The sequence below is a fragment of the Aplidium turbinatum genome, chromosome 4 (assembly GCF_918807975.1).
Source record: "Aplidium turbinatum chromosome 4, kaAplTurb1.1, whole genome shotgun sequence".
NCBI lineage: Eukaryota > Metazoa > Chordata > Ascidiacea > Aplousobranchia > Polyclinidae > Aplidium > Aplidium turbinatum.
In genome coordinates, this window is record NC_137475.1 from 42,787,634 (window position 1) to 42,803,519 (window position 15,886).

A 15,886-nucleotide genomic window follows, 5' to 3' on the forward strand; every position below is an offset into this window, starting at 1 on the left:
GACAAAATTATCGCGCGCAAAGTTTGAATTAAGTTAGAAAAAAGGAAAGATTTAAATTTTAACAATTAACAACCCAGACAAAAATCTGTCATTCTGCTCCTTGCATGCATGCCATAACTTCAGACCATAGAATAACTTGGAGCAATTCTAAAATTCTAAAAGTTGAAAGTGATTATAGAAAGCGAATGTTTTCTGAAAGTTGGTTCATCAATCAAAAGCCTCATGTAATGAATCGCAATGATGGCATCTCTTTTCCTGCTATCTACAAAAAACTATTGTAAGTGGTTATTTTACGTTTTTTAAATTGGTTTCACGCTGATTGTAAAACTGTGCAGTAGTGCGTTTTTAAACTCGTTTCATCATGACTCATGCCGTTCATCCTCCTCTCTTGTCAGTATTTCAGTTTCTTCCCTGACAGCAGAATCCATCATTTTTACATTGATTCAACGTCTGCGGACGTTGGGTAGATGTAAGAATGACAGATTTTTGTCTGGGTTGTTAATTGTTAAAATTTAAATCTTTCCTTTTTTCTAACTTAATTCAAACTTTGCGCGCGATAATTTTGTCTAGAGTTGAATTTTCATTTTGCGTGTTTAGTTGGTTTCAACAACATGGTCCTGTGTTTTGCCATGCTAGACAGGTAGTCACTACCTGGTCTAGCCCCTTGAAGAAGTCAGTCGTGTCTGATTGACGAAACGTCGGAATAAAAGCAAATTGTCACTGTATACATCTTGTGATAGTTGAGCTCAATTTGCACCAGTAGAACATCTCCTATTATTTAATATACAAAGATTGATAATAACAGTCCGTTCGCATTACTTCATTCATCCGTTGGTTGGAAGATAACTGACAACATGTTACAAACTGATATTAAGTGTTTGTTTTAAGAGATCCCTAGTTGTTTCTGTTTGTATCTCAATCATTTGCATTGCTGTGGTTAAAGTGATTTTTCACTTCAATCGAATCCTCTTTTAAATGAATTGCCTTTCGAAGCTAGTTGAAATAATTTTAAAAGACGCTTTTTGGTAATTTATTTTTCGTTTGTAGCTCATGTCTACAGTTCATTTAATTAGATTATTTAAAATTCACTTTGTAACGTTCTATATTGGTTCACTAAGATAAGATAGGCTGGGATCTTTGACCCGATTTAACCATTTTGCTCCTAAGTTGTTTGCATTTCTGTGTTGTAGCCTAACAACTTCATGCAGTAAACAGGGTTAGAAAAATCCAAAAGCTTGAAAAGATGAAACCGATTTGGAAAATTCAAACGATTGACATCATTTTATTGTGTTCAGCTTCGACAGCAAAACTTGCTCAACGAAAGCGATGACACATTTTATGGGCAAACTCTGGAAAACTTTCCTCTCCATCGATGTTGGAAGGAATGCATGGAAAAATCTAACTTCAAAGAAAGAAAGACTGCCGTTGAAAGTTTCAATGCAAAGAGCAGGTTTGCTGTGCAATATTTCTGTGTTAAGGTTTAGCAGCTAGTGATTTCCAACTCATATATACAAAGAGTCTGACTGTTGTAAGTCAGCAGCTGTGAACTCGGCAAATGGTATTTGAGCAAGTGACAACTGAGCTAGCAACATTTGAGCTAGCAAAGCATAGTAACAACATTTGAGCTAGCAAAGTGGCTGAATTTGGGCAATTGACGATGAGCAACTAACAGCTGAGCAAGTCGAAACTGGGAATGTCACAAGTCAGCAAAATGAGTTTAACAAGCGATGACCAAGCAAGTTCGAACTGAGCAAGTAAATCTCATTTGCTGACTTGGCATTAGCTAAAATGTACTTGCTGAGTTGAAGCACTTGCTGAGTTGTCGTATGCCGAGTGGTGTGACGACCTATTAATATGTAAAAGCAATCTCCGTTGTATATTGGGTTCCAATTTTGTTAGAATGCTATCTTTGCCTTGCACATCCCTTTAGGTGGCGAAAGAGGGGCATTTGTTGCACTTCGACGCAACATGGAATTGGTTATTTTCCTGCAAAATTTTTAAACCAAGCAGGAGCACTGGTCCACATTTATCGAGATGGTTCAGTTTTGCTCACCCACGGAGGCACTGAGATGGGTCAAGGACTGCACACAAAAATGATACAGGTAAAACGTTTTAGAAATATTGGCTGTCGCTTCTACCTTTTTCTTCTACCCCTGTTATGTTTGGCATATTATATTATTTTTCGTTGTAATGGTCAGAATGGCAACAAACTGAAGTGGTACTTGCGAACTTTACTCAGATCTAGGCTACACATCTCAAAATGACAATCAAGTTTTAAAGAAAACCACTATTTTTTGTTGTGGTCTGATAAGTCTTTGAGGCCAAGAGTCCATCTTTTTAAGACCCGGTGTTGGCACGTTTCTGCGGCTGCTCTAAGAAGCTACTGAAAAGCAAAATTTTTGGTCTCTTTATCAAACATACGCGATCCTCTTTCCAGTGCAGTTGAGAGGATAATTTATACCCAGTAACAATGAGATCCTCGGGCCACAAATCAAAACATTGCTATGAAAACCGTTACATCCAATGAATACGCGATGATTTCTTGATTCCGGGCCCCTTAAATCACCTTGACCCTAATTAAAAAGTACCCACTAGACCCCTTGTCAACGTTATTTCCTTTTTCTCAAATTGTTGGGTGTAAGATGATGCTTTCGCCAAAAGTATACTCCCTGGTCGGCAATCTGGACGGTATGGTTAGCAATCTGTTGCTCATCGCCACAATAAAAAAGAAGGTGTCACTCCCTGACAATTATTCTTTTTTTCTTTGTATTTTCAGGTTGCTAGTCAATGTCTTGAGATTCCTATTTCCCTCGTCCACATTTCTGAAACCAGCACCAACACAGTTCCCAATACAACCGCCACTTCAGGAAGTACAGCTTCGGATTTGAATGGAGCTGCCGTGAAGGTAATTTTCCTTTATCAGGTACCTTAGAAGCTTGCGGCTAATGTTCAAAAACGATCGTGATTAGGCACACTTTCGCCAACTTGGAACTCAGCAGTTTGTATCGTGTCATTGTCGTATTGTTGGTGTTAGTGAAAAGTAAAGGTTGTTCCTTAGTCAGCCATTGAACGTTAGGTTACTATTAAAAAGGCTAGGCCTAGAATAATTTAAACAAGCGTTAATAATGTGTTTAACGTGCGTCGTAGCCAGATTTCAAACCAGCGAGGCATGTTTAGAATTCGATCGACGCATTTGTTTCTGTGTTGTTTTTTTTGTCAAGCAACACCTTTAATAGCTTGCACCTGTGTTTGCCTAGGTCGCATGCGAACGCATCATGAATCGTCTCAGACCAATCAAAGAAGCAAATCCAGATTTAAGTTGGACGGAGCTTGTAATGAAAGCCTACCAAGACAGAGTTAGCTTGTCGGCAAACGGCTTCTACAAGTAATTTATTTTACTCGTTTCGTTTTGTTTGTGATAGTTGGATTCATTTATTTTTTGTCTGTTTGTTTGGTTAAAAATAAAAAGCTTCAATGAGAAGATTGCTTTCATGTATTAGAACTGCGAACCAAGCAACATTTGTTAAATTTAATGTTAATTAATTATTGAATCATCATCAGTCGTCATCTCCGCCTGCAGCAGATTGCGCATCAACATGGGTTATTTGCTTCCAAGAGTGGCGATTTTGAGCCAACTCGCCCAGTGTCGTCAAGTTGAGTCCGGTCCATGATTTGTTGTTAAATACGTGAAGCCTAAAAATCTGGATATATGTTTCGTTAAATTTAATGTTAAACATATATCCAGCTTTTTAGGCTTTAAACAATTATAATATTTTAAAAAGAGATCCTTCGAAGCCTAAAAAGTTGGATATATGTTTTGTTGGATTCCTTAATCCAGGATGAGATCCTTAAAACTTCCTCCTCTTTACTCATAAGAGGAGGGAGTTTTAAGGATCTCTTCCTGAAACACAACAATTTCTCTCTTAAGGACATAACATTCGGCAATGAAACATCATTTTGTCTCCACCGGTTCAAAACTACGTGGAAGCAATACAGAACAACAAAACACTTTATGCTAAAAGTGGTCCGTTAGCTTTAATGGAACAAACCTGAACAATTTAAAAAAAGTCCACACCTACCCAACAAAATCTGTCATTTTTACGTTGATTCAACGTCCGTAAAAAAAAAACTTACTTTCTACAGACGTAGACTGTAAGTCTTTACACAAATGCCGAATCAATGTAAAAGGGAGAGGGCTTGGTAACTACAAGCAATGCTGAGACAACTGTCTGCGATTATCTTTCTTTCCACAATTGAATGCGACGTATAAGAGGATTTATCTTAAGCTTCTACAACCTTTAGAGAACTTTCCACGAAGATGAACCATGAGTTCTTGCATAGACTGCAAAATCCGTCATTTTTACATTAATTCAACGTCGCAGACGTCGAATCAATGTAAAAATGACTGATTTTGCAGTCTGGAAATACATTTCTGACCCTGGCACCGCATGAGAGGCAGATTCTACAGTTTACCAATTAACTGCATATAACTGTGTTAATGTTGATACAACAGTTGGCAGTCTTATTTTGAGCTGACAGATATCGCATATTCTAGGACACCTGACTTGGATGGAACATGGGACTTTGAAAGCGGAAAAATTTCCGGTAAACCTTTCGCTTACCTTGCTTGCGGTGTTGCCGTGTCAGAAGTAGAAATTGATTGCTTGACTGGTGACCACACTCTTTTGCGGACCGATATAGTAATGGATGTAGGAAAAAGTCTAAACCCAACAATTGATGTTGGACAGGTGATTTGTTGAGATTGTTAAAGTTTTATTGGACTAAGAATTGGAAGTTGTCTTGTTTGTTTGTTTATTTATCTTTATCCTGCATTGCGGAAAGCGGACTTGAGCGCTATGCATCGGTGTACGCCTTCCGACATACACCTGACCCACGCTGCACCCGACTGCAATGTCTGTTTCCGGTTGTCTACTCTACTTATGACTTAAATTTGGTACTACCCATTACTCGAAATCGATCACTGGGTAGAGGCAATTATCGTAAAGTTTCTTGCCCAGAGAAACAACAGCAAGTGCGGGTGGCTGGAGTCGAACACGCAGGCTCTCGACTGCGAGCCCAACGCGCTAACCACTCGGCCACGGCTGCCGACAAATGATGAGTTAACGTTTTGACGATTTAAGTAGTGTAGCCTATTAAGAAAGAGTATTAAAAATGAATATATTTATAGGAAAAAACCAACATATCGCCCTTAAAATGAACGCTGGATAAACAATAATTATTAGTAGTTCTGGTCAGTTAAGAACGTAACCTAGCTATAATGGGCTAAAGGAAATGTGCTATTTTAGCTCCCGATGTTTGATCATGATTCGCTGTCCAAGTTCGGTAAATTCCCCATTAGTGGAGGAGGCCGATACGTTTCTTTCAGCACTTGTCTTCATCCCTTATTTTTCCTGTTATTCTATCCATCGCATCTTCTTCATTCAGTCTGACCTTGTCTGCCTTATCCTTCACCTGTTCTTTCTATGCTCGGTTTGGACTTCTTTATGTTTTCTTCTCATCTGCCTTCAAAGTCAATGTTTATAATAATTTATCCATTAGCGGTTGAAATAGAGGCACCAATGTTTTTGTCCATGTATTTTAGGTTGAAGGAGGGTTTCTTCAAATTTACGGAATGTACACATTGGAGCAACCACTTTACTCCCCAAGTGGAAGTTTGATAACACGTGGCCCGGGAGCCTACAAAATTCCTGGCTTTGGGGATTGCCCTCGCCAGTTCCATGTACATTTCGTAGAAAAGTCAGAAAATCCGAAAGCTATTTTCTCATCGAAGGTAATTTTAAAGTTTTTATTCAGAAAAACTCAACAAAAAAATCAAATGAATACCAAAAAACATCGTAGGGGTAGTGATGAAATATCATTTAAATCACTTTGTTTGTTTCATTAGCGTATTAAAATGATGACACTAGCCTACCATTAAAATAGCAGCAAAGCAGTTTCATGATAATTTTTAATCATACCGTCAAACTCTTCAACACACTCATGTAATGATAAACATACCGTTTTTATCCCCCTGTTAGCTCAGTAGTTACGCGCCCTGCTCAAGATCACACGGAGCTGGTTCGACTCTCGTGGTGTGCGCTTGAGCAACACATTTCAGGACTGCTCTCCATTCAGCGCACCTAATGAATGGAATAATTTCCCGGCAGAAACACTTCAACAATCGGAAAACTTCATTCTGTCAATCTCGGTAACCGGCCCTGTGTCAAGAGCCTCTACAAGCATGCGACACTACCAGGAACAACCTATCAAAGCTTTGTCAGTCCGAGAATAAAGATTCAAAACCAACCAACCTAATTTCGTTCCCACTTGGCATTCCAGGAATATCGAGAACTACCGAAACTACCTATCAAGGCTTTGTCAGTCCAAGGATAAAAATTCAAAACCAACCATTGCAAATACAATGTTGTCTCAAAAACATGCAAACAAAAACTTGTAGCGACATTTGTTGTACAAATAGCAATAACATATCACAAATAAGCCCTGCACTTTGTATTAAAACTATTATGTTTTTGTCCTTTTGGGTTGATCTCTTTTTTCTACGATGATCTGTTTTGTGTAGACTCTTTTTTTGTGAAGATACGGACCCAGAGTAAATCCTTGATGAGCTCTCCCACTGTGATAGCAAAGTCTTGCTGCAGCCATTCAAAGCACATCATACATAACCTTGTGAAACATTGAACCAAGCTTTTATCACAATCACATTGTTTCTTCAGGGTGTTGGTGAACCATCAGTTTGCTTAGCTGCATCTGCTTTCTTTGCTATCAAACACGCAATCAGCTTTGCCCGAAAAGATTCTGGCCTTTCTGGTTGGTTTCAAATTGATTCTCCGGCTACCGCTGAAAGAATCAGAATGGCTTGTGGAGATGGATTCACTTCACAGGTTTACAATTTCATATCCATATAGGCTATTGTGCTGTTGAAGCTTTAGAGTGGTTGTTGCGATTAACCACACACTTTGGGTTGAACCCACAGCCAGGGCCGTTGACAGGATAATTAGGGGCGTGTACTAATGATATTCTCAAGCTCAAAACAAGACACTTCTAAGAAAAACACACCATATCTAAAGAATGCGCGGTGGTTTCTTCAAGTTCCCGGACGCAACTTTCCAAAAGGTATCATCAACAAATCCCCTTTGAGCAACAAAAGAAAAACGCAAATACTAGCTAAATTAAGTTGTCGGTTTGCCATCGGCTGGCTTGGCGCAGAGGGTTAGGGCGGTGGTAGTCATTTCATTGACATAGGTTTGATTTCCAACACTGATATTGCTATTTTTTCTTTTGCAATTACCAAACAAACTTCAAAGGGGATTTTTTAATGGTACCTTTTGGAAAGTTGCTTCCCGGACTCCTTCCGGGCTTTTAATATTATCCCGGGTCGATAAGTACCATCTAGACCTCCCTTGTCAACGGTAGCCTCTACTTCCCACAGCAGATCACAACAGATCATTTCATTCCGGGCACTAACTATTTTTCTTAAACACCAACCGTAATACTTGGTCTAATTATTCATCTGAGGCCGTCGATGCCTGGTTCAGGCAAGGCAATTGAAGAAGAAGAATACCTTAAATAGAATTTCCGATTAGGCCTACTAATCGCAGATGAACGTTACTCAAACTGACTCTTGAATATCAATCTGACAGATACTTTAATAGGCCGTTTAAAAGATCCTCCATTGACGTCATCAATGATTTGTGCTTAGAATTTTTTAAATTTACATTGAGATATTTTAATATTGAATTAAAAAATAAATTAATTTTTTTCATTTATAAGCTATGAAGATGAAACAAGTGTAGTTTTTAAAGCGCTTGTTGAAGATAAGTTTAATTTCTACACGTAGGAATTTTTGTTTTTATCATTTGTATTAGGCTACATTTTCTCTATTAATAACGAGATCATATTTCAGTATTCTCACCATTCCAAGGAAGAAGAAGACACTGACACAAAACCGTGGGCAATTCAAGTCTAAATATTTCTCCATTTCTTCAAAGAATACCCGCCTTCTTTTTCCATTAAACATTTTTAGCCTACGTTTTAAATGGAATGATAAAAAAGGGTTTTGCAAATGCTATGTTTATCCAAAGAAAGCTAGAAGACCTGTTTACAGAGATTAATAAGGATCTGCAGAAATATATTAAATACGCGAGCAAGAAAATGATGAAGCAGACCCACTTGCTCAAGTGTTTACGATCTCCCCGCTGCATGAACAAATTTCAAAGACTAATATAAAATGCAAAATAGGGAAACGCCTAATTCTAGCCTTGCCAACTTGTCATTTATGTCAAAAAGGCTTGTCCGAATGTAGTTCACAATCATGTGGAAAAGTATCAAGAAAGTTGTGATGTTGAACTCGATGAAAAGTCCAACACTAAGTCTTTCCGAGGAGTTCATCTTCTTGACTATGAACGTTAGTGAACGAAAATCGCAATCGAGGAGTAGACCTAGTATATAGGCCTACAGAAATAGTGCAAACGATAAATCGATTATACTGTTCTACCAAATATAATAGATTTGAGGCCTTGTTTTCAAGTCGGAGAAAAAATAAAAAGGGCCAGAAAAGGCGAGATTATTTATCCAAGAGGCTGTTGTCGTAATACTGAAAAACAAAATTCGTTATTTGAGCATCGACGCTTTGTTGATGTCGCATCAATATCATGACTACGAAAATCAGTGGAAACACTGTTTTAACATTTCTATTGTCCTTGCTTTCTTGTGCTAAATCAAGAACTTTTATGTTTTCATAATGGGAAGCGCGTTACATGGGAGACTGTTACACATCTGTGCTGTCATGTCTTGCTTTTAACTGCTGTGCTAAAAATATTCTGGTGGTTTTCGTTGTTTTATGTTTAACAAAACGCGTAGCCTATTGTTTGTTTCTTTTTCTTAACTTCAATTTGTTTTGTTGCCTATCCGTTTAAATGTTCTTGCAGTGTTATATCTCGAAGCAAGCAGTCACCTAATTTGATGTATAAAGTAGACTTTGGATATCGTGTTTCCATTGCCGTGGTTGCTGTGTTAAAATAATCACATATGTTTTGTTACTTGAGCCATTGTGGCCGAGAATTGTTTACCACCAAAGGTAAGCGATGTTTCTTCGCAGTGCACATTGCAACAACTACAGAGAGCAGACAGTGTGAGATTGAAGAGCGAATGAAGTGAAAAAGCAATAACTGGATAGGACAAGTAGCCCTAAGACTTTTGCGATATTTGTTATTATTTATATAGTATAATTGTTTTTTCAATTCTGTGAACTATTTATTTGCGTTGACTCTTGTGTAAATTTGATATACAGCAAATATTATAAAATCGTTTTTGCATCGTCGTTTGTTAGTCATAATAAATTATTCAGTAGTTGAATGAGTGAATGAACCCTCCGAAACGCACTTAAAAAACCACAAAAACCCGAACCCTGCCGGATGCAAAACTGCCAACTACGGAACGACGACATGTGCAACATCTAGAACTGTGTCTATAAGATTATATGCAAAAAATGCAGGGAAAGCTACATGGGCAGCACGATCCGCCCACTCCATTCCCGCCTCAAAGAACATCTCAGCTCGGATAAAAGTTCGGTATTTGATCACCAACAACAATGCCACGCAGACTTTGAATTTAAAATTATTGCAAGAGAAAATGACGCGGTACAATTACGTTTCAAAGAGGCCATATTCATAAGCAGACAAAATCCTAAAATCAACAACCGCACCGAAAGGGAAGAACTACGTCACCTAATCTACTAATCAACTGATCCAACAAAACCTCACAGCAATAACGCCTAACAGCACAGAAACTCAACAGCCGGCAGCCTCAAGCTAAACCAAAGAGCCACTTTAAAGAACCACTCACTGACTTCAACACCATTCGTCATAAAACCAGCTCAGTGGCCGAGTGGCTTCGCCTTCGGCTCTGGTGCTGGTAGATCTGAGATCGATTCCAGGTCGGGTCAAACCGAAGACTTTAAAAACGGTACCGATTGTGTTCTATCCTGCATAGCGCAGTGAGAATGAGTCGGGTAATAATGTGATAACATCGTAAACCTGATATAAATTAAAAATGAGCCCTGTCGCTAAAAGACCTTAGCTGTTGTAGAGCGACAATAAATAAAACCATAACATTATTATTATTACTCGTCATAGCACATGACTAGGGAACTGTGTTCCGAAAGCTAGTGTAATTTGATATTGCCAAAAACAACCCGCAGCATCAGGCAATAACAGATCGTTTGAATCTACATTGTGAAGTAAATTAGTCAGTATTTGAATATTTGATCCTTCTATGTTGCAAACGATCGATGGATTATGAGAGTCTTTATCCCAGGGAAACCTCAGACCGGGAAAGCTTAATCCTGATAGTTTCGCATACTTGTATAGACTCGGTGCGCAAAAACTGCGATGTAGACGACTATACATCATGCACAACATACAAACAGCAAACAGATCAGAGATGTTTTGAATCATAGACTCAGCCTCAGTTACTAAGATTGACGGAGTAAGGTTTCGGTTTGTTGACGTATTGTTGTTTGTAAGTTGTTCGATCTACTGGGTGCCGTTGAATGGAATGCTGTCTTCAAAACGCGTTGCTCAAGTGCATAATTGTCTTTCCTGTTGTATAATTGTAAAAGCAAACCTTCATTCCGAGGTTGATGTGCACAATTTCAAATATTTGATATTTATCAATAAAACAGATATTTTTTAAAAGCAGCAGGTACATGATGCATCAATTGAGGTGGTGATGTATCATGTACCATTGTACCTGCTGTTTTTTCACCTCACCAAGTTTTTAAAAAGCTTTCATTGCAAAATGGCTAGCTTCGTTGTTGGTCAAATAATTAATCTAGGAGTGCCCAAAATTCTATAGTTACATTCTATATTTCGTTTTTCTTGAGTCTTGGCGGGCCGCATTAAAATTTAACTCAATTTTGTCTTTAAAATTTGGCCTAAGGTTTAAAAATATATATTGCGAGCCCAGACGAGGGCCCCAAATAGTGTTTCCTCTGGACGCATTTAGGATACCTTTGGATTAAACTATGCTTCACAAAGTTCATCCCTAAAAAAAACTGTTTTTAAACACAATCTGTGCGCTTTATCCTACTTTAACCATGATCAATGAAAAATAAAAAAATGTTGTCTTATTTGTCAGCAACAGCTTGGCAACGGAACCAAGAGCTTGTGAATAGAAACAATATGGCGAGCCATAATCTCTAATGTAGCCTACACAGCAGATGTGACACCGATTTATTGATCAAGAAAAAGAACGTCAACAAATCCAAAGAACGAATCCGTTTAGCAGTGGTGTGGCCAGAAAGGAAATTGTGGTTTATGAACTCTAAAATTCCCTCTTCAGCTACATTGCGGTACGATTGGGGCCTAGATCCTAGTCGGTAAAAAAACTAATGCTTTTTTATATAGGCTACCTTTAAAGTTTGTGCGCTAAATCAATGTAAAAATAGGGTTGGGCACACATAGACTTTTTCTCTGTTGTCCCATTAAAAGGAGTGTTTTTTATGGCCATTTTTGACGCTGATCACGAATCCGTTGAAATTTTTGATCTATGATGATGTTTTAGGTTGGTAAAATTCAAAATGGCTGCCAAATTTACACATTTTTCAGCTAAAATTTGATAATTATGTCTTACTAGGTCATGTAATATGTCATTTCTTCTGTTTTCAGGGTCACTGATATCGATAATCATGTTTTTAAACTCGTACATGTCAACTGGATCGCTCCAGATACATATTGCGATAAAATCTGCACAAAAATGTGAGCAGAACCATAATTTCAAAGGAAAAAATTACGATATAAATTTCCATAAGCTACTTTAATTTTCACTTCAACATCTGGATACCAGCATGTCAACAACTTTGTTTGTACAAGAGTCCTTTGCATTTCAAAGGATATTTTTCAGCAGGATATCGACATCAACAGAAACATTGTCTTCTGGCTTGATAGCATTTCTGATGGATGTTTTCAGTTCGTCTACACTGAACTTCTCAAACGTGAATGTTTTTATACCGTCGGCACATTTAACTCTACGCTTTTGGCGTGTATCGGGCGCCACTGTCGATCTAAGGTAACCAATTTCTTTGAGCAGTTGGGATTCATTAAGTCTATTAAGAGAGTCAAGGGTATTTGGAGTCGCCGGACCTCCATGCTTCTTACACTCTTCAAGTACCAGTAGCACTTTGGACATTTTCTTCTTCGCTTCTTGCTTCTTCAGAAGCGCAAGTTGTTGACTTGTTTTTAACTTAACAATAAAGTCTAGTTCAAGCTTTTTCGCCTGGGTAACTTCTTCTGAGCACCTTGCCCATTTCCACTTCTTCAACTTCTCATCTTCACTGAGATCTGTAAACGACGAATCTATGAGAAATTTATCCGTTGAAACTACATTCTTCCTTGAATGAGTTCTCACTGTCGTCGATCCACCACTGAAAGTTATACGGTTATCAAGTTTGGCGAATTCGGATTCGCATCCTAAATTTGTCAATGGTGCATGTTTCAATTTGACGTCGTCACTACTTTGACCTGCAAAAAAGTTCATCTCGGACAACTGTCTGTCCATTGCATCTAGAACTTCATTCAGTATAGCACCATACAATCGGACTTGACCCCTCTCCGCGTTTATGCACTCCTCTTGCTTGGCTCTAATTTCTGGTGTTTTCTTATCGAAAAACGACCTGACACCTTCCCAAGTTCTCTCACTACCCGTTTCATCTTCACGTTTATCAATACCAAGCAGTCCCATCAGCGGCATAATCAGCTCATCACCAAGCATTCGGTAAACTTCAGCACAACACAAGAACCAATCGTTTTGGATGTACGTGGAAACTGCGAGTACTAGTTTGTTGGCATTAGGATCAACAATAGCGTCGAAGAAATCTAATATTGACTGACGGCGACTCAAGTATTCCCTGGCTATTTCCGCGATACGCCCAAAACGATTTCCAGTAAAGCCTTTGAAACCGTCGTGTTTAATCCCCTGAGCATCCATCCAATTTTTATAATCATTATAAAGTGATATTGAATGTGCAGCGTGGCTAGGCGACAACAATTTGGCGATTGCTATCTGTGCCAAAGTATGGACGCTGGTGCTGGGAGATGTGAATACTTTCTCACCAGCAGATACGTGTAGCAACTTCTGAACACCAATCTTTTGCTCTATATTACGAAAAACCTTATCGCAAGCATGGTCAATTCCCAAAATTACATGGGCACAGCATTTTATCATCTTCTCCGCTTCAATACCTAGATGTTGCAAGAGCGTGGTACAGTCACCTGCTCTGTCGGACATCCAAAAATCAATGGCACCCTTGATTTCATCAACGGTTGAATTTGACAATGCTGCCAAGCATTTAAGCTTGTACTCGTATGCTGCAGCGCCATCTGCTCCTGCGTGACTTAGATTCTCTGTGTAACCAGTAGTCATGGTACATCTGTCTCGACTGGGTCCCGATATTGTAATGTGGTCGGCCTTTACATCATACAACCGATGGCCGGCCGCTTTAGTAGTGTCATCGAGGCCGACAGTTACAACACTGTCTCCTTTCTCTAGAAGTATATTAGCGACCATCTCCAAATTCATATGTGAGGCATCCTCCAAATATCTGTTGAGAGTTCTCCTACTTGGGAAAACGAAGGTCAAATCTTTGGTACATTTTCGTCGTTTTTGTGCAAGTGTCTCGGCTTCGGAGCTTCCGCTTGGAAGCGAAGAGATTAGTTCTTGGCTTTCAGAATCCGATTCATCATCATCTTCTTCATTTCCTTCAGTGCTCAACTCCCAGTTTTGATCAAATATCAAGTTAGCAGTTTGTACTATTATACCGGCTAAATCCGCAGCACTCACTTTATAATCCGAGAAACATTGCACTGTACATCGCACTATTTTTTCGTTGAGTTTATTGCGACTTTCTCTGACCTTGACTTTTGGGAAACGATCACTGTAGAAGTCATTGACACTGTCCAGAGTATCAGGTAAACTGGACGAATTCTTACTACGGGTAGTGATGGAAGAAGATGAAGACGTACGAAAGTTCAGATTATCCATTGAAAAACCCACATCTTGTTTCTGCTCACCGCTGATCATGACTGATTGATTATCGCCATCAGCCAGAGACAATGATTCCTCATACTGCAACTTTCTACCCTCCATTTCTCGCATTGTAGAAGATTTTATTTCTTCTCTATTCTTCTCAGCTGATAATTGGCGTGTATCTTGTCGGTGCTTTTGTTTTCGCCAGGAACTTGAAACAGTAGATAGACAAATAGCTTTATAACTTCCAAAGCAGTTATCACAGTAGAATTCTTCATCTTCTGGAGTCATTTTTACTCCAAACTGCTTTTCTAATTTCGCTTGATAGTCGCTGTTTTTTGTTCGAACATTGTATGCATTTTTAGTCATTCTCTCATTAAAACTCATTACTTTACTAATCCACGCATCCGTTTTCTTGTACCTTGTATTGTTAGCTTGTTTGCACAAATTTCTCAGAAGTTCATAGTCATGTTTGATTTTTTTGGATACCACGCTTTCATGCTCTGGGTATACATTCTTTTCCACCCAATCTTTGCAAAGTTCAGTTGCAACTATTTTGCTGCTATCTACTAGTGTCAGTTGTTTCTGTCCTTTCTTTGTTTTGCATACATTTAACATGCGACCGAGGATGTATCTTCCATCGGGTAATTTACTCAACGTCTTTATTTCAGGTTCCTCATGGTAAACTATCCCATACAACGTTTTTTTCACAAAGTCACTTTGTGTATTAAGTGTATAACTAGTTTCAGACATCACTGTTGATTATCTGTAACGACACGAAAAACGTACAACATCAAAAACAAAGGATATAGTAAATTAATCAACTCAAAAATGGTTCTGAAAATAAAAAGTAAGTATTTTTCAATAAAAAATACACAGTTTTAGCTATAACTGTATAAAGCCATTATGTATCACTGTTTTGACCTTATATTCGATATCAGTGACCCTGAAAACATAAAAAATGACATATTACATGACCTAATAAGACATAATTATCAAATTTTATGTGAAAAATGCGTGAATTTGGCGGCCGTTTTGAATTTTTGCATTTTACCAACCTAAGACATCATCCTAAGTCAATAATTTCAACGGATTCGTGATCAGCGTGAAAAATGGCCATAAAAAACACTCCTTGTAAAAAAAGTGATGTTGTTTGCCCAACCCTAGTAAAAAACAATATAAATTTGCTGGCTGATGTAACATAAAATCGATAAAACGCAGAAATGTGCTAAGACATTGCTTCCTAGTCGCAAATTTCTAACAAAATCTATTATAATAAGATAAAAATTCAAAACTGCAATTAAAATATCCCAAAGCAGAAAAGCGTTTCATTGCCTTCAACCCTTGACAAAAGGAAAGAGCCTGGTGACAAGGAGAAAATCGGCTATAATATCAATAATCTGGAAGGTTTTAGATGCAGGTGACGTGGCCTTTCCAAATAAAGATGACAAGACTGTGTCACAACGACATAGCTATTCTCGGAATGACTGACAAACTGGCGTTTGACTGAGGTGGTTGGAGGTCGGAAATTGGGACAGTGACTCCGAAAGGAATATAAGCTAGCAGAAGAATAAAATTAGCTAATAAGCCTAGTTGTGACTTGAAAATAAAGACTTGAGTAGTGCTTAACTTTGTTATAGCAACTTGATCATGCTCGAATAAGATAAGCCACGGCCTACTAAAACACGGCCAAATATGTTGCTATTTGGGAAAATTTCTAAGAGTCTGAATTGTTACAATCATAACCATGATAAACCTGTCTTTTCCCACTTGCAGACGTATGTAAAAACAAGCAACATTTGCATCTAGACATATTTTTGGCTTGTTTTGCCAGAGATTAGAT

The 15,886-nt window shown here is 38.3% G+C and overlaps 1 protein-coding gene across 1 annotated transcript in view; it reads left to right on the forward strand.

Annotated features, from left to right (window-relative positions):
• The window catches only part of LOC145769199 (xanthine dehydrogenase/oxidase-like), a 33,367-nt gene extending 25,380 nt beyond the window's left edge, over positions 1-7,987 (forward strand). The window contains exons 23-30 of the mRNA XM_082580789.1: positions 1,296-1,450; positions 1,931-2,102; positions 2,777-2,905; positions 3,258-3,385; positions 4,556-4,748; positions 5,603-5,791; positions 6,735-6,902; positions 7,925-7,987. Coding sequence (XP_082436915.1) covers positions 1,296-1,450; positions 1,931-2,102; positions 2,777-2,905; positions 3,258-3,385; positions 4,556-4,748; positions 5,603-5,791; positions 6,735-6,902; positions 7,925-7,987 — 1,197 coding nt within the window. The remainder of the gene's footprint in view (positions 1-1,295; positions 1,451-1,930; positions 2,103-2,776; positions 2,906-3,257; positions 3,386-4,555; positions 4,749-5,602; positions 5,792-6,734; positions 6,903-7,924) is intronic.
• The last annotated feature ends 7,899 nt before the right edge of the window (positions 7,988-15,886 follow it).